The sequence below is a fragment of the Oncorhynchus clarkii genome, chromosome 3, assembly GCF_045791955.1.
Source record: "Oncorhynchus clarkii lewisi isolate Uvic-CL-2024 chromosome 3, UVic_Ocla_1.0, whole genome shotgun sequence".
NCBI classification, from domain to species: Eukaryota; Metazoa; Chordata; class Actinopteri; order Salmoniformes; family Salmonidae; genus Oncorhynchus; species Oncorhynchus clarkii.
Genome location: NC_092149.1, coordinates 87,884,704 through 87,909,540, shown reverse-complemented (window position 1 = coordinate 87,909,540; position 24,837 = coordinate 87,884,704). Strand labels below are relative to the sequence as shown.

The following is a 24,837-nucleotide window of genomic DNA, read 5'->3' as shown; positions in this document are numbered from 1 at the left end:
AAACAGGGCTGGAAACAGCCAATCAACTAGTGGGAGTCCCAAACATGGCTTTAAGCAGCCAATCAACTAGTGGGAGTCCCAAACATGGCTTTAAGCAGCCAATCAACTAGTGGAAGTCCCAAACATGGCTTTAAGCAGCCAATCAACTAGTGGGAGTCCCAAACATGGCTTTAAGCAGCCAATCAACTAGTGGGAGTCCCAAACAGGGCTGGAAGCAGCCAATCAACTAGTGGGAGTCCCAAACAGGGCTGGAAGCAGCCAATCAAAAAGAGGCAGAGAGAGAGAGAAGAAAGAGAGGCAGAGAGAGAGAAGAAAAAGAGGCAGAGAGAGAGGCAGAGAGAGAGAAGAGAGAGAAGAAAGAGAGGCAGAGAGAGAGAAGAGAGAGAGGCAGAGAGAGAGAAGAGAGAGAAGAAAGAGAGGCAGAGAGAGAGAGAGAGAGAGAGAGAGAGAGAGAGAAAAAAAGAGAGGCAGAGAGAGAGAAGAAAGAGAAGGGTGGGTTCCTGTGTATTGCCCAGCAACAGCGTAACAGATACCTACAGAGGAGGTTTTAGCCAGATGAAATCCCCAGAGCTCAGAGCTTGCCAGCCCTCTTAAGACCATGCTAGTAATGAAATGTGTCAAAGCGCATAAAGATGAGATTTGAGCTTTTAGAAAGCAGGGCGCTAGCAGGCAGGGGTCTCCAAACACACCGAGTCAGCAAAGTGTTGGGCCTGTTGGGCAAGGCTACATGTTAATAAACATTAGTCTGTCAATCAGTAAAACCACCAGCTGAACGGAACGTTTTATAAAGTGGAATACGGGATCTTCACACACGCGCCATTACTCAAAGAGTAGTTTGAAGTAGGGGTTGTCACGGAGATAAAGAACAGATGTGTGTAACTAGAGGAGCTGCTTGGTCTCCATAGTTACGAATAGAAAACAACCATGTGAAAAAAACAGCTCACGTAAACATAAACCAATTAAACCAGGTAGAGTGTGTAGAAATGAGAATTCACTTTTTAATTTTTTTTTTATATATATATAATTTACTCTCAAAAAACAAAATTATTCAATCACAGTATTTTCAATAGAAAACTATTAGCAGCTATTTTGGATTATTTTGTGGTCTCAAACAAGTGAGGTAATTACCATTCTTCATCAAGATTATGGACAAAATTGTATTATTGACAAGGAAAGCGTAACGGCGTTCCTCCTCCTCTTCGTCTGAAGATGGTATTATTATTATATAAATGGTATTATTGACAAGGAAAGCGTTGGGAATGTTGTTCCCTTTTCATATAATTGCTACAAATAGTTTTCTATTTGTAAGGAATATATTTGAAATCGCTGGTTTTTCTCTCTTGTTCTTCAACCCTTCAGACTTGATCCTGTTGTCTTAAACTAAAGACGTACCAACTAGAACGGGTTGTTAATATAACTATAGGATTGTGCCTTTAGCTTCTAGACAATTGAAAGAAAGTTGATATGAAAACCAATAGAACAGGAGAGAAAATATGTTTTCAATGGTATAATTGTTATCATATTAGGAGGAAAAAATAATTCCCTCTATGTTTCTATGGTCTGATTTTTGGCTACTTTGAAACAAGGCGTCCAGATCATTGTAAAGTGTTGAGTGGCACGCCGATAGCCTGCCTACCGATGCCTATGCACTTGATCGGTGAATGGGAGGCGCACTTCAATTACAAGTTGAGAAAGAAAAATAGTAGCTCTTCTAAAAAAAAAAAAACGTGGCCATCAAAACTGTTTTTAACAAACAGATTGTGTTTATAAATGTTGCGCAATGACTGGGCTTATAAAAACATGTGTTTCACTCCAGCAGTAAGGACCTGAGGAGCTGAGTAGCTGCAGTAGTAAGGACCTGAGGAGCTGAGGAGCTGAGGAGCTGAGGACCTGAGGACCTGAGGAGCTGCAGTAGTAAGGACCTGAGGACCTGAGGAGCTGAGGACCTGAGGAGCTGAGGAGCTGCAGTAGTGAGGACCTGAGGAGCTGCAGTAGTGAGGACCTGAGGAGCTGCAGTAGTAAGGACCTGAGGAGCTGCAGTAGTGAGGACCTGAGGACCTGAGGACCTGAGGAGCTGCAGTAGTGAGGACCTGAGGACCTGAGGACCTGAGGACCTGAGGAGCTGCAGTAGTGAGGACCTGAGGACCTGAGGACCTGAGGAGCTGCAGTAGTAAGGACCTGAGTAGCTGCAGTAGTAAGGACCTGAGAAGTTGTAGTAGTAAGGACCTGAGGAGCTGAGGAGCTGCAGTAGTAAGGACCTGAGGAGCTGAGGAGCTGCAGTAGTAAGGACCTGAGGACCTGAGGAGCTGCAGTAGTAAGGACCTGAGGACCTGAGGAGCTGAGGAGCTGAGGACCTGAGGAGCTGCAGTAGTAAGGACCTGAGGACCTGAGGAGCTGAGGAGCTGCAGTAGTAAGGACCTGAGTAGCTGCAGTAGTAAGGACTTGAGGAGCTCAGGAGCTGAGGACCTGAGGAGCTGAGGAGCTGCAGTAGTAAGGACCTGAGGACCTGAGGAGCTGAGGACCTGAGGAGCTGAGGAGCTGCAGTAGTGAGGACCTGAGGAGCTGCAGTAGTGAGGACCTGAGGAGCTGCAGTAGTGAGGACCTGAGGAGCTGCAGTAGTAAGGACCTGAGGAGCTGCAGTAGTGAGGACCTGAGGACCTGAGGACCTGAGTAGCTGCAGTAGTAAGGACTTGAGGAGCTCAGGAGCTGAGGACCTGAGGAGCTGAGGAGCTGCAGTAGTAAGGACCTGAGGAGCTGCAGTAGTAAGGACTTGAGGAGCTCAGGAGCTGAGGACCTGAGGACCTGAGGAGCTGTAGTAGCATAGCGCTGTCTGACAAATGATATTCCACAAAGAATAAGCTCTGTATGCTTTGTGATAGATAAGATAAATGACGACTAGCGCCAATACACACGGTCCAATTAAATCCCACTAAAATTATGCAAATGAACCGATAGACCAATAAACATGAGGGTCAAATGTATTGACTGGTATTTTCACCGATCAATGAAGAAGCATCATTTTGCAAAAGGATTGTCTTTTGTCCCAGTCAATTTGCCCAGCAACAATGTTATTTATTCCTTATTAAAAATAATACAATTACCTGGCTACCTGAAATCCTGACACACACACACACACACACACACACACACACACACACACACACACAGTAACTAAGTTTGTAGGAAATTAGGTCAGAAAGAGAGATGCAGGAAGAGCAGCTGAACAAGCAGAGCCCATCTGTTGAAAACATATTCAGTTACCAGACCTCCAGGGGTGAGACAACATCATCACCACCTATACACACTACTACACACACTACTACACACTAAACACTACTACACACACTACTATACACACTACTATACACACTACTACACACACTACTACACACACTACTACACACACTACTACACACACTACTATACACACTACTACACACACTACTACACACACTACTATACACACTACTATACACACTACTACACACACTACTATACACACTACTACACACACTACTACACACTAAGCACTACTACACACACTACTATACACACTACTACACACACTACTACACACACTAATATACACACTACTACACACACTACTACACACACTACTATACACACTACTATACACACTACTACACACACTACTACACACTAAACACTACTATACACACTACTATACACTAAGCACTACTACACACACTACTATACACACTACTATACACACTACTATACACACTACTATACACACTACTATACACACTACTATACACACTACTATACACACTACTACACACACTACTACACACACTACTACACACACTACGATACACACTACTACACACACTACTATACACACTACTACACACACTACTACACACACTACTATACACACTACTACACACACTACTACACACACTACTACACACACTATACACTACTATACACACTACTATACACACTACTATACACTAAGCACTACTACACACACTACTATACACACTACTATACACACTACTATACACACTACTATACACACTAATATACACACTACTACACACACTACTATACACACTACTACACACACTACTACACACACTACTACACTACTATACACACTACTATACACTAAGCACTACTACACACACTACTATACACACTACTATACACACTACTATACACACTACTATACACACTACTATACACACTACTATACACACTAATATACACACTACTACACACACTACTACACACACTACTACACACACTACTATACACACTACTATACACACTACTACACACACTACTACACACTAAACACTACTATACACACTACTATACACACTAAACACTACTACACACACTACTATACCCACTACTACACACACTACTATACACTAAACACTACTACACAGTACTGCGGTGTGAAGCTCGCCGCCATTAGACTCTGGAGCAGTGGAAACACGTTCTGTGGATGAATCCCGCTTCACCATTTGGATGCCAGGAGATGCCAGGAGAACGCTACCATCCTGAATGCATAGTGCCAACTATAAAGTTTGGTGGAAGGGCTGTTTTTCATGGTTCGGGTGTTGGCCCCTTAGTTCCAGTGAAGGGAAATCTTAACGCTACAGCATACAATGACATTCTAGATGATTCTGTGCTTCCAACTTTGTGGCAACGGTTAGGGGAAGGCCCTTTCCTGTTTCAGCATGACAATGCCCCCAGTGCACAAAGCGAGGTTCATACAGAAATGGCTTGTCGAGATCGACATGGAAGAACTTGACTGGCCTGCACAGAGTCCTGGCCTCGGCCCCATCAAACACCTTTGGGATGAATTGGAATTCTCTTCAGTTGGGTTTTGGGTTAGCTAAGTGGATAATATTAGCTAAGTGGATAATGTTAGCTAAGTGGATAATGTTAGCTAAGTGGATAATATTAGCTAAGTGGATAATATTAGCTAAGTGGATAATATTAGCTAAGTGGCTAATGTTAGCTAAGTGGATAATGTTAGCTAAGTGGATAATATTAGCTAAGTGGATAATATTAGCTAAGTGGATAATATTAGCTAAGTGGATAATATTAGCTAAGTGGATAATGTTAGTTATGTGAAACCACAGACCTGATGATGTCACTGCTAGTGGACACTTGAAACCACAGACCTGATGATGTCACTGCTCCTGGACACTTGAAACCACAGACCTGATGATGTCACTGCTCCTGGACACTTGAAACCACAGACCTGATGATGTCACTGCTCCTGGACACTTGAAACCACAGACCTGATGATGTCACTGCTCCTGGACACTTGAAACCACAGACCTGATGATGTCACTGCTCCTGGACACTTGAAACCACAGACCTGATGATGTCACTGCTCCTGGACACTTGAAACCACAGACCTGATGATGTCACTGCTCCTGGACACTTGAAACCACAGACCTGATGATGTCACTGCTCCTGGACACTTGAAACCACAGACCTGATGATGTCACTGCTCCTGGACACTTGAAACCACAGACCTGATGATGTCACTGCTCCTGGACACTTGAAACCACAGACCTGATGATGTCACTGCTCCTGGACACTTGAAACCACAGACCTGATGATGCCACTGCTCCTGGACACTTGAAACCACAGACCTGATGATGTCACTGCTCCTGGACACTTGAAATTTGACATTTACGCTACACCTGATTCTATAGATGTACATCACATAGACATTCTGTTTGCTAGCTCAACAGACCTGTGTTGATTGACAGTTTGCTGGTCCAATCAGAGGGCCGAGTGTGCGTTTCACTAGCCAATCTGTTGCAAATTTTTTTTTGCAAGAGCGATGCCATGGATACTGTCTCATGGTGCGTGGAGAGGAATTACAAATCCTTGCCAAATCCTGGCCAGTCAAAATTGAGTCCTGAGTCTTGTGGCATGAAGTCAAGTCTCAAGTTATTTTAATTTCTATCAATTTAAGTCTCAAGTCATCAAATGTGTGACTCGGGTCAGACTGATGTACACTACTACTACACACACACACACTACTACACATACACTACCCACTACTACACACTACTACACACACACACACTACTACACATACACTACCCACTACTATACACACACACACACACACACACACACACACACACACACACACACACACACAACTACACACTACTACACACACACACACACAACTACTACACAGTACTACACACACCTTCACATTACTACACACTACTACACACTTCTATTTGGGATGATCTAAACTTCCTGTCTGCCAGGCCAGTGTCTGAGGTCCTCGTGTCAGTCAGCATGCAGGGCCTCTCCAGGACCGGCCCCATTCATCAGAGCACCAAGCTTGGGCCCTCAAGGCTCAATATGGTGGGTCTCCATCAGCATAACACTGTGTTAGTGTTCGGACGTGTTCTAATCTACTGGGCATTCCTCACCTGACCTGTGGCCTGCTAGTGATCCCACGTTGCTTTCATCTGCCACTGGAAACAAAACACACAGAGGCCACAAAGTCAAGACATACGAGAGGAGAGGAGAGGAGAGGAGGAGAAGAGAGGAGAGGAGAGGAGAGGAGAGGAGAGGAGGATCAGACCAGGCAGGAGAGTAATCAGGGAAGTCCTGCTCAGGTTACGTTTAAATGAGTGGTAATTACAGACACGCGGCCAACTGGGAGGGGGGAGGGGTATTTACAGACACAATGCCAACTGAGAGGGGGTGGGGGGTAATTACAGACACGAGGCCAACTGGGAGGGGGGGAGGGGTATTTACAGACACAAGGCCAACTGAGAGGAGTGGTATTTACAGACACAAGGCCAACTGAGAGGAGTGGTAATTACAGACACAAGGCCAACTGAGAGGGGGGGTAATTACAGACACAAGGCCAACAGAGAGGGGGGGTAATTACAGACACAAGGCCAACAGAGAGGGGGGGTAATTACAGACACAAGGCCAACTGAGAGGAGTGGTAATTACAGACACAAGGCCAACTGAGAGGAGTGGTAATTACAGACACAAGGCCAACTGAGAGGAGTGGTAATTACAGACACAAGGCCAACAGAGAGGGGGGGTAATTACAGACACAAGGCCAACTGAGAGGAGTGGTAATTACAGACACAAGGCCAACTAAGAGGAGTGGTAATTACAGACACAAGGCCAACTGAGAGGAGTGGTAAATACAGACACAAGGCCAACTGAGAGGGGGGGGGTGATTACAGACACAAGGCCAACTGAGAGGGGGGGGGGGGTAATTACAGACACAAGGCCAACTAAGAGGAGTGGTAACTACAGACACAAGGCCAACTGAGAGGAGTGGTAATTACAGACACATGGCCAACTGAGAGGGGGGGGGGGGGGTAATTACAGACACAAGGCCAACTGAGAGGGGGGGGGGGGGTAATTACAGACACAAGGCCAACTGAGAGGAGTGGTAATTACAGACACAAGGCCAACTGAGAGGAGTGGTATTTATAGACACAAGGACAACTGGGAGGTTTGTGAACCTTAGAGAAGCCACTGCTAGGACTGGAACTGCCTTGCTGAGACCTACTCTCGGGGGACACACTGATAACATCTCTGAACCGTTCCCCTTGCTGTCTAGTTTCTCCAGAAACCAACCAGGTTCCCTTACTGTCTAGTTTCTCCAGAAACCAACCAGGTCCCCTTGCTGTCTAGTTTCTCCAGAAACCAACCAGGTTCCCTTGCTGTCTAGTTTCTCCAGAAACCAACCAGGTCCCCTTGCTGTCTAGTTTCTCTAGAAACCAACCAGGTCCCCTTGCTGTCTAGTTTCTCTAGAAACCAACCAGGTCCCCTTGCTGTCTAGTTTCTCTAGAAACCAACCAGGTTCCCTTACTGTCTAGTTTCTCTAGAAACCAACCAGTTCCCCTTACTGTCTAGTTTCTCTAGAAACCAACCAGGTCCCCTTGCTGTCTAGTTTCTCTAGAAACCAACCAGGTTCCCTTACTGTCTAGTTTCTCTAGAAACCAACCAGTTCCCCTTGCTGTCTAGTTTTTCCAGAAACCAACCAGGTCCCCTTACTGTCTAGTTTCTCTAGAAACCAACCAGTTCCTCTTATTGTCTAGTTTCTCCAGAAACCAACCAGGTCCCCTTGCTGTCTAGTTTCTCTAGAAACCAACCAGTTCCCCTTGCTGTCTAGTTTTTCCAGAAACCAACCAGGTCCCCTTACTGTCTAGTTTCTCTAGAAACCAACCAGTTCCCCTTACTGTCTAGTTTTTCCAGAAACCAACCAGGTCCCCTTACTGTCTAGTTTCTCTAGAAACCAACCAGGTCCCCTTGCTGTCTAGTTTCTCCAGAAACCAACCAGGTCCCCTTGCTGTCTAGTTTCTCTAGAAACCAACCAGTTCCCCTTGCTGTCTAGTTTCTCTAGAAACCAACCAGTTCCCCTTGCTGTCTAGTTTCTCCAGAAACCAACCAGGTCCCCTTGCTGTCTAGTTTCTCTAGAAACCAACCAGTTCCCCTTGTTGTCTAGTTTTTCCAGAAACCAACCAGGTCCCCTTGCTGTCTAGTTTCTCTAGAAACCAACCAGGTCCCCTTGCTGTCTAGTTTCTCTAGAAACCAACCAGGTCCCCTTGCTGTCTAGTTTCTCTAGAAACCAAGAGGAAGGAGGAGCAGCCTCCTACTGGATGAGCAAAGAGGAGGGAGGAGCTAGGATCAGCCCATACTGGATGAGCAAAGAGGAGGGAGGAGCTAGGATCAGCCTCCTACTGGATGAGCAAAGTGGAGGGAGGAGCAAGGATCAGCCTCCTACTGCTGTGTTTACTCATGTTTTACTTTTTAATCTAAGATCTTGGTCTGAGGAAAACACATCCACAAACAGAGAAGGAAGGAGCAGCCTAAAGCACCAACTTCTTTATTTAGTGTCTTGTTTTATCAGAGATCTTTGGTATTTGAAAATTCAAACCAAGGTGGAAGGAAAATGTAAAAACCTACTTTCACAAACTGAGCTCAAAGGGAACATGTAAAAACCGACTTTCACAAACTGAGCTCAAAGGGAACATTGTAAAAACTACTCCTTATCCTGCTTCTTCTCCTGTGGGATCTAACTAGCTGCTGGGATTTTATTGAAGGTTGAACACAGCCCGGGACACGGTTAGCCATTGTGGCTGGGACCACGGATTTAATAATAACGGCATAACCTACCTTTCTAGCTACCATAACAAAGACCAAAGCCGGTGGTCGTACCGTTGAGGACAGTGGTGTCTCTCAACCACAGGTGAAGGCTCTTTAAAAAAAACAATGGTTCTACAAGCAGTTGTTACAACAACAAGTCAATAGCTTCAAGTGTTTTGTCCAAAATACTGGTGGAGTCAACTAATAAAACACCTGCCCAACGAGATCCAGGACCTGAAGAACAGTTTGCTGTTCTCCCAGGGTCAGCTCCATGAGGTGAAACAGGAGAACGACAAGATGACAACAATATGTATCATTGAGAGAGGACATCAGTTCCGTGTGTGAATCCATGATAACAATGACGGATAAATCTCGAGGGACAATCAAGGCGAAGTAACATGGTTGTGGATGGAATTAATACAGAATCTCCACATGAGACCTGGACAGAGTCTGAGGACAAAGTGAGGGAAATGATCTCGGAAAAACTGAAAATGGACCACAGGAAGGTTGAGGTGGAGCGCGCTGACAGGAATGGAAAACCCAACACGGGCCCAGGTTCAAGGACAAGGTAGCTGTTCTGGAACAAGAGAAGAACCTGAGAGGAACGTATTTCTACCTCAGCGTGGACTATCCTGAAGCTGTGCGCCAGAAGAGGAAAGAGCCATGAAAGCTGTCAGAGCGCGTGGAGACATTGCTCAAATCCACTATGACAGGCTCATTGTTTACCCTCCCTCCCAGAACACTGGATGGGATGAGAGAGCCAAGACTATGGGTTCATAGCTTCAACCCTGCAGCACACACACACACACACACACACACACACACACACACACACACACACACACACACACACACACACACCCCCCCCCCCCCCCCCCCCAACGGATTAATGAACTGCTGAATGTATATTTTTCTATAGCTTTGTTTGCTCTTTTCCATATTATATATTATATATATTATATTCTATCTCTGATAACTTCCCAGGAAAGGGCTGAAAATATTAATATATGTAGCCTTAGAAATAAGGTTCATGAAATCAATAATAAGTATACAACACAATGTAACTCCAAGTCAATCACACTTCTGTGAAATCAAACTGTCCACTTAGGAAGCAACACTGATTGACAATACATTTCACATGCTGTTGTGCAAATGGAATAGACAACAGGTGGAAATTATAGACAATTAGCAAGACACCCCCAATAAAGGAGTGGTTCTGCAGGTGGGGACCACAGACCACTTCTCAGTTCCTATGCTTCCTGGCTGATGTTTTGGTCACTTTTGAGGATGATGGCTGACTCTATAGCCACTCCTATCTGTCATATCTTTAATCGGAGGAAAGTAATGATGAGTGGGAAAGAATGGTAAAGCAGCCTTTACTGGTTCTATCCGGCAGACCAATAAGATTGCTGCCAGCTCTTAGCAAACCGTTGGGAAAAAAATTGTGTTTGACGAAATACAATGATATTTCTCTGTAAACAAATTAACAACAGACTTTCAGCATGCTTATAGAGAAGAGGCACTCAACATGTACTGTACTGACACAAATGATTGGTTGAAAGAAATTGATAAGAAGATTGTTAGATTTCAGTGCAGCCTTTGATATTTCCCTCGGAGAGGGTTTTCTTTAATAGAAGTGTCTCTAATGTAAAACAGGTAAAGTGTGGTGTACCGCAGGGCAGCTCTCTAGGCCCTCTACTCTTTTCTATTTTTACCAATAAATGCCACCACTGGCATTAAACAAAGCATGTGTGTCCATGTATGCTGATGATTCATCCATATACACATCAGCTGATCAAGTCACTGAAACCCTTTAAAAAAAAGAGTTGCAGTCTATTTTGGATGGCCAGTAATAAACTGGTCCTGAACATCTATAAAACGGGATAATGTTATTTGGTACAAATCATTCCCTAAATTCTAGACCTCAGCTGAATCTGGCCATGAATTATGTGGCTATTAAACATGTTGAGGAAACTGAATTACTTGGTGTTACCTTAGATTGTACACTGTCATGGTCAAAACATATAGATTCAATGGTTGTAAAGGTGGGGAGTGGTCTGTCTGTAATAAAGAGATGGGGAGAGGTCTGTCCGTAATAAAGAGATGGGGAGAGGTCTGTCTGTAATATAGAGATGGGGAGAGGTCTGTCTGTAATAAAGAGATGGGGAGAGGTCTGTCTGTAATAAAGAGATGGAGAGAGGTCTGTCTGTAATAAAGAGATGGAGAGAGGTCTGTCTGTAATATAGAGATGGGGAGAGGTCTGTCTGTAATAAAGAGATGGAGAGAGGTCTGTCCGTAATAAAGAGATGGGGAGAGGTCTGTCTGTAATAAAGAGATGGGGAGAGGTCTGTCTGTAATAAAGAGATGGGGAGAGGTCTGTCCGTAATAAAGAGATGGGGAGAGGTCTGTCATAATGAAGAGATGGGGAGAGGTCTGTCTATAATAAAGAGATGGGGAGAGGTCTGTCTGTAATAAAGAGATGAGGAGAGGTCTGTCTATAATAAAGAGATGGGGAGAGGTCTGTCTATAATAAAGAGATGGGGAGAGGTCTGTCTGTAATAAAGAGATGGGGAGAGGTCTGTCTATAATAAAGAGATGGGGAGAGGTCTGTCTGTAATATAGAGATGGGGAGAGGTCTGTCTGTAATAAAGAGATGAGGAGAGGTCTGTCTATAATAAAGAGATGGGGAGAGGTCTGTCTATAATAAAGAGATGGGGAGAGGTCTGTCTGTAATAAAGAGATGGGGAGAGGTCTGTCTATAATAAAGAGATGGGGAGAGGTCTGTCTGTAATAAAGAGATGGGGAGAGGTCTGTCTGTAATAAAGAGATGGGGAGAGGTCTGTCTGTAATAAAGAGATGGGGAGAGGTCTGTCTGTAATATAGAGATGGGGAGAGGTCTGTCTATAATATAGAGATGGGGAGAGGTCTGTCTGTAATAAAGAGATGGGGAGAGGTCTGTCTGTAATAAAGAGATGAAGAGAGGTCTGTCTGTAATATAGAGATGGGGAGAGGTCTGTCTGTAATAAAGAGATGGGGAGAGGTCTGTCTGTAATATAGAGATGGGGAGAGGTCTGTCTGTAATAAAGAGATGGGGAGAGGTCTGTCTATAATAAAGAGATGGGGAGAGGTCTGTCTATAATAAAGAGATGGGGAGAGGTCTGTCTGTAATAAAGAGATGGGGAGAGGTCTGTCTGTAATAAAGAGATGGGGAGAGGTCTGTCTGTAATAAAGAGATGGGGAGAGGTCTGTCTATAATAAAGAGGTGGGGAGAGGTCTGTCTGTAATAAAGAGATGGGGAGAGGTCTGTCTGTAATATAGAGATGGGGAGAGGTCTGTAATATAGAGATGGGGAGAGGTCTGTCTATAATAAAGAGATGGGTAGAGGTCTGTCTGTAATAAAGAGATGGGGAGAGGTCTGTCCATAATAAAGAGATGGGTAGAGGTCTGTCTGTAATAAAGAGATGGGGAGAGGTCTGTCTGTAATATAGAGATGGGGAGAGGTCTGTCTGTAATAAAGAGATGGGGAGAGGTCTGTCTGTAATATAGAGATGGGGAGAGGTCTGTCCATAATAAAGAGATGGGTAGAGGTCTGTCTGTAATAAAGAGATGGGGAGAGGTCTGTCTGTAATAAAGAGATGGGGAGAGGTCTGTCTGTAATAAAGAGATGGGGAGAGGTCTGTCTATAATAAAGAGATGGGGAGAGGTCTGTCTATAATAAAGAGATGGGGAGAGGTCTGTCTGTAATATAGAGATGGGGAGAGGTCTGTCTGTAATATAGAGATGGGGAGAGGTCTGTCTGTAATAAAGAGATGGGGAGAGGTCTGTCTGTAATATAGAGATGGGGAGAGGTCTGTCTGTAATAAAGAGATGAGGAGAGGTCTGTCTATAATAAAGAGATGGGGAGAGGTCTGTCTGTAATATAGAGATGGGGAGAGGTCTGTCTATAATAAAGAGATGGGGAGAGGTCTGTCTGTAATAAAGAGATGGGGAGAGGTCTGTCTATAATAAAGAGATGGGGAGAGGTCTGTCTGTAATAAAGAGATGGGGAGAGGTCTGTCTGTAATAAAGAGATGGGGAGAGGTCTGTCTGTAATAAAGAGATGGGGAGAGGTCTGTCTATAATAAAGAGATGGGGAGAGGTCTGTCTATAATAAAGAGATGGGGAGAGGTCTGTCTATAATAAAGAGATGGAGAGAGGTCTGTCTGTAATAAAGAGATGGAGAGAGGTCTGTCTATAATATAGAGATGAGGAGAGGTCTGTCTGTAATAAAGAGATGGGGAGAGGTCTGTCTATAATATAGAGATGGGGAGAGGTCTGTCTGTAATAAAGAGATGGGGAGAGGTCTGTCTGTAATAAAGAGATGAGGAGAGGTCTGTCTGTAATAAAGAGATGGGGAGAGGTCTGTCTATAATAAAGAGATGGGGAGAGGTCTGTCTGTAATAAAGAGATGGGGAGAGGTCTGTCCGTAATAAAGAGATGGGGAGAGGTCTGTCTATAATAAAGAGATGGGGAGAGGTCTGTCTGTAATAAAGAGATGGGGAGAGGTCTGTCTGTAATATAGAGATGAGGAGAGGTCTGTCTATAATAAAGAGATGGGGAGAGGTCTGTCTGTAATAAAGAGATGGGGAGAGGTCTGTCCGTAATAAAGAGATGGGGAGAGGTCTGTCTGTAATATAGAGATGAGGAGAGGTCTGTCTATAATAAAGAGATGGGGAGAGGTCTGTCTGTAATAAAGAGATGGGGAGAGGTCTGTCCGTAATAAAGAGATGGGGAGAGGTCTGTCCGTAATAAAGAGATGGGGAGAGGTCTGTCCGTAATAAAGAGATGGGGAGAGGTCTGTCCGTAATAAAGAGATGGGGAGAGGTCTGTCCGTAATAAAGAGATGGGGAGAGGTATGTCCGTAATAAAGAGATGGGGAGAGGTCTGTCCGTAATAAAGAGATGGGGAGAGGTATGTCCGTAATAAAGAGATGGGGAGAGGTATGTCCGTAATAAAGAGATGGGGAGAGGTCTGTCCGTAATAAAGAGATGGGGAGAGGTATGTCTGTAATATAGAGATGCTCTGCTTTTTTGACACCACACAGAGCAAGTTCTGTAGGCTCTAGTTTTATCTGATCTTGATTATTGTCCAGTCATATGGTCCAGTGCTGCAAAGAAAGACCTAGTTAATCTGCAGCTGGTCCAGAACAGAGCGGCAAGTCTTACTCTTCATTGTAATCAGAGGGCTGATAAACACTGTGTACGTACAGGGCATTCGGAAAGTATTCAGACCCCTTGACTTTTTCCACATTTTGCTACTTTACAGCCTTATTCTAAAATTAAATATTATTATTGTTTTGTTTCATTCTACACACAATACCCATAATGATGAAGAAAAACATTTGTTTTATGTATTAGCAAATGTATTACAAATAAAAAACAGAAAGACCTTATTTACATAAGTATTCAGACCCTTTGCTATTAGACTCTACATGTAGCTCAGGTGCATCCTGTTTTCATTGATCATCCTTGAGATGTTTCTAAAACTTGATTGGAGTTCACCTGTGGTAAATTCAATTGATTGGACATGATTTGTAAAGACACACATCTGTCGATATAAGGTCCCACACCCCATCCAACCTGACAGAGCTTGAGAGGATCTGCAGAGAAGAATGGGAGAAACTCCCCAAATAGAGGTGTGACAAGCTTGTAGCGTCATACCCAAGAAGCTGAAATCACTGCCAAAGGTGATTCAACAAAGTACAGTTGAAGTCGGAAGTGTACATACACCTTAGCCAAATACATTTTCACAATTCTTGACATTTAATCCTAGTAAAATTCCCTGTCTTAGGTCAGTTAGGATCACCACTTTATTTTAAGAATGTGAAATGAACGTCGTCAGGGTAACGACCGGACCAAGATGCAGCGTGGTGAGTGTACGTTTTCTTTATTAAGAATGTCGCCAACAAAAACAAAAAACAACATAAACGACCGTGACGCTGACTACAGGCCACTAACAAAGACAACTACCCACAACTAAGGTGGCAAAACAGGCTGCCTAAGTATGATTCCCAATCAGAGACAACGATAGACAGCTGTCCCTGATTGAGAACCACACTCGGCCAAACACACAGAAATAGAAAACATAGAATGCCCACGCCACATCACACCCTGACCTAACCAAATAGAGACATGAAACGGCTCTCTAAGGTCAGGGGGTCAGGGGGTGACAAAATGTCAGAATAATAGTAGAGAGAATCATTTATTTCAGCTTTTTATTTATTCCAATACCTTCACTTTGTTGTCCTTAAGCCATTTTGCCACAACTTTGGCTTGGGGTCATTGTCCATTTGGAAGACCCATTTGCGACCAAGCTTTAATAACTGATGTCTTGAGATGTTGCTTCAATATATCCACATCATTTTCCTACCTCATGAGGTCATCTATTTTGTGAAGTGCACCAGTCCCTCCTGCAGCAAAGCACCCCCACAACATGATGCTGCCACCCCCGTGCTTCACGGTTGGGATGGTGTTCTTCGGCTTGCAAGCCTCCCCCTTTTTCCTCCAAACATAACGATGGTCATTATGGCCAAACAGTTCTATTTTTGTTTCATTAGACCAGAGGACATTTCTCCAAAAAGTACGATATTTATTCCCATGTTTAGTTGCAAACCGTAGTCTGGCTTTTTTTATGGTGGTTTTGGAGCAGTGGCTTCTTCCTTGCTGAGCAGCCTTTCAGGTCATGTCGATATAGAACCCGTTTTACTGTGGACATAGATACTTTTGTACCTGTTTCCTACAGCATCTTCACAAGGTCCTTTGCTGTTGTTCTGGGATTGATTTGCACTTTTCGTACCAAATTACGTTCATCTCTCTCTCTTCATCTCTGATATTTTATGTATTGATACATACACGCAAATTGTTTAGATGTAGTTCTGTCCTTGGGCTGTTCTTGTCGATTAATGTTCTGCATTATTTTTATGTTCTGTGTGGAACAGCAGGAAGAGTAGCTTTTGGGGATCCTAATAAAATACCAAATATGTGTGGTCTTGACCTGACTGCAGTTCGGCGTCGTAACCAACTTCAGTAGGCTCACCTTTGATGGCCACTTGCTGGAGAAGTGTACCTGGCAGATAGCAGACGACGTGTATGGCGTGGTGTGGTTTGCTGATGCTCGGTATATGAATTGGATAATGTGCTACAGAGCGATACTCATTTAGTTAGGTTACCTTGGAACTCCCGGGAACAGGAACAATGGTGGTCAGCTTGAAACATGTTGGGATTACAGACTTGGACATGGACAGACTGCAAATGTCTGTGAAGACACCTGTCAGCTGGTCTGCACATCCTTTGAATTAGGGTTAGAGTTCCAATTGTTAACCTGCTTAAACGTTTTGCTCACATTGGCAAGGGGAGAGCGTGATCAGACAGCCATCTGGAAACGCAGGGGCTTTCACGCAAGTCACAGTCTTATATTCCTTGAAGCAAGAATAAAAGCCATTTAGCTCATTTGGAAGTCCTGTGTCACTAGATAGCTCATGTCTGGGGGTTTTCTTTGTAATATTGTCTGCATGCCATATACAATGAGCAGTCAGTGTAACAGGATTCCCACCGCATATACAACAAGCAGTCCGTGTAACAGGATTCCCACCGCATATACAATGAGCAGTCAGTGTAACAGAATTCCCACCGCATATACAATGAGCAGTCAGTGTAACAGAATTCCCACCGCATATACAACGAGCAGTCAGTGTAACATAATTCCCACAGCATATACAACGAGCAGTCAGTGTAACAGAATTCCCACCGCATATACAACGAGCAGTCAGTGTAACAGGATTCCCACCGCATATACAACGAGCAGTCCGTGTAACAGGATTCCCACCTTTCCTTTTGCATGTTTGACGTCTCGTCGGAGGCCGATATCTTGTCCACGTCTCCGTGTCTCATTCATTGTAAGTGGTAATGGCCTAATGCCCAGAGTGATGTTGTCTGTAATTACGGGTCTTCACCAGTCTGTACTAGCAAAACAGTCTTGACCACTTCCTTCGCTTCATCGGAACACTTCCTGTTTGAACTTTTGTTTGTAAACAGAAAGCAGGAGAACGGAGTCCCGGTCAGATGTACCAAAGGGAGGACGTGGGAGGGATTCGTATGCGTTTCTGTGGGTAGAATAAAAGGTGGTCTCGAGATGTGTCACTCTTAGTGGGGCAGGAGACGTGTTGGTAGAGGTGAGGTAGGACGGTTTTAAGTCTCCCCGTATTTAAGTCTCCCCCTCCAACAGAAACGCTGCCTCTGGGTGAGAGGTTTCTTGTTTGTTTATGGCTCCATACAGTTTGTTGAGTTCCAGAATGATGTTGACTTGTAGACAGCAGTGATAATTACAGATGAGAACTCTCTTGGTAGATAAATGGGTCTGCATCTTACCCAGAAGTATTTTATATCAGGTGGTCGAAAGCTGGAGATTTCCTTCACACTGGAAGCAGCACACCAGTTCTTGTTTAATGAAATAACACACCACCTCCTTTAGTTTTCCCCAAAGCCGTCGTCCGATCCTGCCGCTGCATGGAGAATCCACCAAGTACTAAGTACGTAGCGCCATCATCCAGACGCGTTTCAGTCAGACACATCATATAGCCACGCTTCAGTCAGACACATCATCCAGCCACGTTTCAGTCAGACACATCTTATAGCCACGTTTCAGTCAGACACATCATCCAGCCACGTTTCAGTCAGACACATCATACAGCCACGTTTCAGTCAGACACATCATATAGCCACGTTTCAGTCAGACACATCATCCAGCCACGTTTCAGTCAGACACATCATCCAGCCACGTTTCAGTCAGACACATCTTATAGCCACGTTTCAGTCAGACACATCATCCAGACGCGTTTCAGTCAGACACATCATCCAGCCACGTTTCAGTCAGACACATCATCCAGCCGCGTTTCAGTCAGACACATCATCCAGCCGCGTTTCAGTCAGACACATCATCCAGCCGCGTTTCAGTCAGACACATCATCCAGCCACGTTTCAGTCAGACACATCATCCAGCCACGTTTCAGTCAGACACATCTTATAGCCACGTTTCAGTCAGACACATCATCCAGCCGCGTTTCAGTCAGACACATCATATAGCCACGTTTCAGTCAGACACATCTTATAGCCACGTTTCAGTCAGACACATCATCCAGCCGCGTTTCAGTCAGACACATCATATAGCCACGTTTCAGTCAGACACATCATCCAGCCACGTTTCAGTCAGACACATCATCCAGACGCGTTTCAGTCAGACACATCATCCAGCCACGTTTCAGTCAGACACATCTTATAGCCACGTTTCAGTCAGACATATCATATAGCCACGGTTCAGTCAGACACATCATCCAGCCACGTTTCAGTCAGACACATCATCCAGCCACGTTTCAGTCAGACACATCATCCAGCCACGTTTCAGTCAGACACATCATATAGCCATGTTTCAGTCAGACACATCATCCAGCCACGTTTCAGTCAGACACATCATTCAGCCACGTTTCAGTCAGACACATCATCCAGACGCGTTTCAGTCAGACACATCATCCAGCCACGTTTCAGTCAGACACATCTTATAGCCACGTTTCAGTCAGACATATCATATAGCCACGGTTCAGTCAGACACATCATCCAGCCACGTTTCAGTCAGACACATCATATAGCCACGTTTCAGTCAGACACATCATATAGCCACGTTTCAGTCAGACACATCATCCAGCCACGTTTCAGTCAGACACATCATCCAGCCATGTTTCAGTCAGACACATCATCCAGCCACGTTTCAGTCAGACACATCATCCAGCCACGTTTCAGTCAGACACATCTTATAGCCACGTTTCAGTCAGACATATCATATAGCCACGGTTCAGTCAGACACATCATCCAGCCACGTTTCAGTCAGACACATCATCCAGCCACGTTTCAGTCAGACACATCTTATAGCCACGTTTCAGTCAGACATATCATATAGCCACGGTTCAGTCAGACACATCATCCAGCCACGTTTCAGTCAGACACATCATATAGCCACGTTTCAGTCAGACACATCATATAGCCACGTTTCAGTCAGACACATCATCCAGCCACGTTTCAGTCAGACACATCATCCAGCCACGTTTCAGTCAGACACATCATCCAGCCACGTTTCAGTCAGACATATCATCCAGCCACGTTTCAGTCAGACATATCATCCAGCCACGTTTCAGTCAGACATATCATCCAGCCACGTTTCAGTCAGACATATCATATAGCCACGTTTCAGTCAGACACATCATATAGCCACGGTTCAGTCAGACACATCATATAGCCACGGTTCAGTCAGACATATCATATAGCCACGGTTCAGTCAGACACATCATATAGCCGCGTTTCAGTCAGACACATCATATAGCCACGGTTCAGTCAGACACATCATATAGCCACGGTTCAGTCAGACACATCATATAGCCACGGTTCAGTCAGACATATCATATAGCCACGGTTCAGTCAGACACATCATATAGCCACGGTTCAGTCAGACACATCATATAGCCACGGTTCAGTCAGACACATCATATAGCCACGGTTCAGTCAGACACATCATATAGCCACGGTTCAGTCAGACACATCATATAGCCACGGTTCAGTCAGACACATCTTATAGCCACGGTTCAGTCAGACGCATCATCCAGCCACGTTTCAGTCAGACATATCATCCAGCCACGTTTCAGTCAGACACATCATATAGCCGCTTTTTAGTCAGACATATCATATAGCCACGGTTCAGTCAGACACATCATATAGCCACGGTTCAGTCAGACACATCATATAGCCACGGTTCAGTCAGACACATCATATAGCCACGGTTCAGTCAGACACATCATATAGCCGCTTTTTAGTCCGGTATGAATGGTCCGGTATGAACAGTGGAACATCTCAGGGGTTGGAGTCATATTTTAAGTCAAAATCAACGTTAGTAACTGTCAATATGATGTCCAGAAGTTCTTGGAGGTCATATGGGATAATGGTATGAACTTTGTGTACAGTAAAAGTAAAGATAAACATGATAAAAGTACCTAAATAGCAAAGGGTTTGGAACTCGTATGATATTTCCAGAAGCATAACAGATCACTAACCTGATAATATAGGATACTTCCAGAAGCATAACAGATCACTAACCTGATAATATAGGATATTTCAGGAGCATAACAGATCACTAACCTGATAATATAGGATATTACCAGAAGCATAACAGATCACTAACCTGATAATATAGGATATTACCAGAAGCATAACAGATCACTAACCTGATAATATAGGATATTTCAGGAGCATAACAGATCACTAACCTGATAATATAGGATATTTCCAGAACCATAACAGATCACTAACCTGATAATATAGGATATTACCAGAAGCATAACAGATCACTAACCTGATAATATAGGATATTACCAGAAGCATAACAGATCACTAACCTGATAATATAGGATATTACCAGAAGCATAACAGATCACTAACCTGATAATATAGGATATTACCAGAAGCATAACAGATCACTAACCTGATAATATAGGATATTTCAGGAGCCAAAAAAAGACCATCATCAATCCCCCAAGTTCCAGACAGGATGGACCATTGCTGATATCTCCCAACTACATCATTCTAGCTCCATGGTTGTAGAGGGGAGAGACAGGCAGAAGATAGCGAAGGTGAGGACAGTCATCTAGCTCTGTGTCAGTCTATGCTGCTGGGAACCCAATGATAGGGGAGGTGAGGACAGTCATCTAGCTCTGTGTCAGTCTATGCTGCTGGGAATCCAATGATAGGGGAGGTGAGGACAGTCATCTAGCTCTGTGTCAGTCTATGCTGCTGGGAACCCAATGATAGGGGAGGTGAGGACAGTCATCTAGCTCTGTGTCAGTCTATGCTGCTGGGAATCCAATGATAGGGGAGGTGAGGACAGTCATCTAGCTCTGTGTCAGTCTATGCTGCTGGGAACCCAATGATAGGGGAGGTGAGGACAGTCATCTAGCTCTGTGTCAGTCTATGCTGCTGGGAACCCAATGATAGGGGAGGTGAGGACAGTCATCTAGCTCTGTGTCAGTCTATGCTGCTGGGAATCCAATGATAGGGGAGGTGAGGACAGTCATCTAGCTCTGTGTCAGTCTATGCTGCTGGGAACCCAATGATAGGGGAGGTGAGGACAGTCATCTAGCTCTGTGTCAGTCTATGCTGCTGGGAACCCAATGATAGGGGAGGTGAGGACAGTCATCTAGCTCTGTGTCAGTCTATGCTGCTGAGAACCCAATGATAGGGGAGGTGAGGACAGTAATCTAGCACTGTGTCAGTCTATGCTGCTGGGAACCCAATGATAGGGGAGGTGAGGACAGTAATCTAGCACTGTGTCAGTCTATGCTGCTGGGAACCCAATGATAGGGGAGGTGAGGACAGTCATCTAGCTCTGTGTCAGTCTATGCTGCTGGGAACCCAATGATAGGGGAGGTGAGGACAGTCATCTAGCTCTGTGTCAGTCTATGCTGCTGGGAACCCAATGATAGGGGAGGTGAGGACAGTCATCTAGCTCTGTGTCAGTCTATGCTGCTGGGAACCCAATGATAGGGGAGGTGAGGACAGTCATCTAGCTCTGTGTCAGTCTATGCTGCTGGGAACCCAATGATAGGGGAGGTGAGGATAGTCATCTAGCTCTGTGTCAGTCTATGCTGCTGGGAACCCAATGATAGGGGAGGTGAGGACAGTCATCTAGCTCTGTGTCAGTCTATGCTGCTGGGAACCCAATGATAGGGGAGGTGAGGACAGTCATCTAGCTCTGTGTCAGTCTATGCTGCTGGGAATCCAATGATAGAGGAGGTGAGGACAGTCATCTAGCTCTGTGTCAGTCTATGCTGCTGGGAACCCAATGATAGGGGAGGTGAGGACAGTCATCTAGCTCTGTGTCAGTCTATGCTGCTGGGAACCCAATGATAGGGGAGGTGAGGACAGTCATCTAGCTCTGTGTCAGTCTATGCTGCTGAGAACCCAATGATAGGGGAGGTGAGGACAGTAATCTAGCACTGTGTCAGTCTATGCTGCTGGGAACCCAATGATAGGGGAGGTGAGGACAGTAATCTAGCACTGTGTCAGTCTATGCTGCTGGGAACCCAATGATAGGGGAGGTGAGGACAGTCATCTAGCTCTGTGTCAGTCTATGCTGCTGGGAACCCAATGATAGGGGAGGTGAGGACAGTCATCTAGCTCTGTGTCAGTCTATGCTGCTGGGAACCCAATGATAGGGGAGGTGAGGACAGTCATCTAGCTCTGTGTCAGTCTATGCTGCTGGGAACCCAATGATAGGGGAGGTGAGGACAGTCATCTAGCTCTGTGTCAGTCTATGCTGCTGGGAACCCAATGATAGGGGAGGTGAGGATAGTCATCTAGCTCTGTGTCAGTCTATGCTGCTGGGAACCCAATGATAGGGGAGGTGAGGACAGTCATCTAGCTCTGTGTCAGTCTATGCTGCTGGGAACCCAATGATAGGGGAGGTGAGGACAGTCATCTAGCTCTGTGTCAGTCTATGCTGCTGGGAATCCAATGATAGAGGAGGTGAGGACAGTCATCTAGCTCTGTGTCAGTCTATGCTGCTGGGAACCCAATGATAGGGGAGGTGAGGACAGTCATCTAGCTCTGTGTCAGTCTATGCTGCTGGGAACCCAATGATAGGGGAGGTGAGGACAGTCATCTAGCTCTGTGTCAGTCTATGCTGCTGGGAACCCAATGATAGGGGAGGTGAGGACAGTCATCTAGCTCTGTGTCAGTCTATGCTGCTGGGAACCCAATGATAGGGGAGGTGAGGACAGTCATCTAGCTCTGTGTCAGTCTATGCTGCTGGGAACCCAATGATAGGGGAGGTGAGGACAGTCATCTAGCTCTGTGTCAGTCTATGCTGCTGGGAATCCAATGATAGAGGAGGTGAGGACAGTCATCTAGCTCTGTGTCAGTCTATGCTGCTGGGAACCCAATGATAGGGGAGGTGAGGACAGTCATCTAGCTCTGTGTCAGTCTATGCTGCTGGGAACCCAATGATAGGGGAGGTGAGGACAGTCATCTAGCTCTGTGTCAGTCTATGCTGCTGGGAACCCAATGATAGGGGAGGTGAGGACAGTCATCTAGCTCTGTGTCAGTCTATGCTGCTGGGAACCCAATGATAGGGGAGGTGAGGATAGTCATCTAGCTCTGTGTCAGTCTATGCTGCTGGGAACCCAATGATAGGGGAGGTGAGGACAGTCATCTAGCTCTGTGTCAGTCTATGCTGCTGGGAACCTAATGATAGGGGAGGTGAGGACAGTCATCTAGCTCTGTGTCAGTCTATGCTGCTGGGAACCCAATGATAGGGGAGGTGAGGACAGTCATCTAGCTCTGTGTCAGTCTATGCTGCTGGGAACCCAATGATAGGGGAGGTGAGGACAGTCATCTAGCTCTGTGTCAGTCTATGCTGCTGGGAACCCAATGATAGGGGAGGTGAGGACAGTCATCTAGCTCTGTGTCAGTCTATGCTGCTGGGAACCCAATGATAGGGGAGGTGAGGACAGTCATCTAGCTCTGTGTCAGTCTATGCTGCTGGGAACCCAATGATAGGGGAGGTGAGGACAGTCATCTAGCTCTGTGTCAGTCTATGCTGCTGGGAACCCAATGATAGGGGAGGTGAGGACAGTCATCTAGCTCTGTGTCAGTCTATGCTGCTGGGAACCCAATGATAGGGGAGGTGAGGACAGTCATCTAGCTCTGTGTCAGTCTATGCTGCTGGGAACCCAATGATAGGGGAGGTGAGGACAGTCATCTAGCTCTGTGTCAGTCTATGCTGCTGGGAATCCAATGATAGGGGAGGTGAGGACAGTCATCTAGCTCTGTGTCAGTCTATGCTGCTGGGAACCCAATGAAGTGTCAATCTGCTGCATTCAGTGAAAAATTATCCCTCTCCCTCCCTCCCTCTCTCTCCCTCCCTCCCTCTCTCTTGTATATCCCTCTCCTTCCCTTCCTCCCCCACCCTCCCTCCCTCCCTCCCTCTCTCTCTCTTGTATATCCCTCTCCTTCCCTTCCTCCCCCACCCTCCCTCCCTCCCTCCCTCTCTCTCTCTCTCTTGTATATCCCTCTCCTTCCCTTCCTCCCCCACCCTCCCTCCCTCCCTCCCTCTCTCTCTCTCTCTTGTATATCCCTCTCCTTCCCTTCCTCCCCCACCCTCCCTCCCTCCCTCCTTCTATCTCTCTCCCTCCCTCTCTCTTGTATATACCTCTCCCTCCCCTCCCCTCCCCCTCTCTCCCTCCCTCCCTCTCTCTCCCTCCATCCCTCTCTTGTATATCCCTCTGCCTCCCTCCCCCATCCCTCTCTCTCATCCCTCTCCCCCTCCCTCGCTCTCTCTTGTATATCCCCCTCCATCCCTCTTGTATATCCCTCATCCTCCCTCTCTCTTGTATATCCCTCTCCGTCCCTCTCCCTCCCTCCCTCTCTCCCTCCCTCTCTCTTGTATATCCCTCCTCCTCCCTCTCTCTTGTATATCCCTATCCCTCCCTCCCTCCCTCCCTCCCTCCCTCCCTCTTGTATATCCCTCCTCCTCCCTCTTGTATATCACTCTCCGTCCCTCTCCCTCCCTCTCTCCCCCTCCCTCCCTCCCTCCCTCTTGTATATCCCTCATCCTCCCTCTCTC

The 24,837-nt window shown here is 45.6% G+C and overlaps 1 protein-coding gene across 1 annotated transcript in view; it reads right to left on the bottom strand.

The window, feature by feature from the left end:
- The window catches only part of LOC139386328 (partitioning defective 3 homolog B-like), a 406,750-nt gene that overhangs the window by 138,091 nt on the left and 243,822 nt on the right, over positions 1-24,837 (bottom strand). The window contains exon 17 of the mRNA XM_071131853.1: positions 6,453-6,497. Coding sequence (XP_070987954.1) covers positions 6,453-6,497 — 45 coding nt within the window. The remainder of the gene's footprint in view (positions 1-6,452; positions 6,498-24,837) is intronic.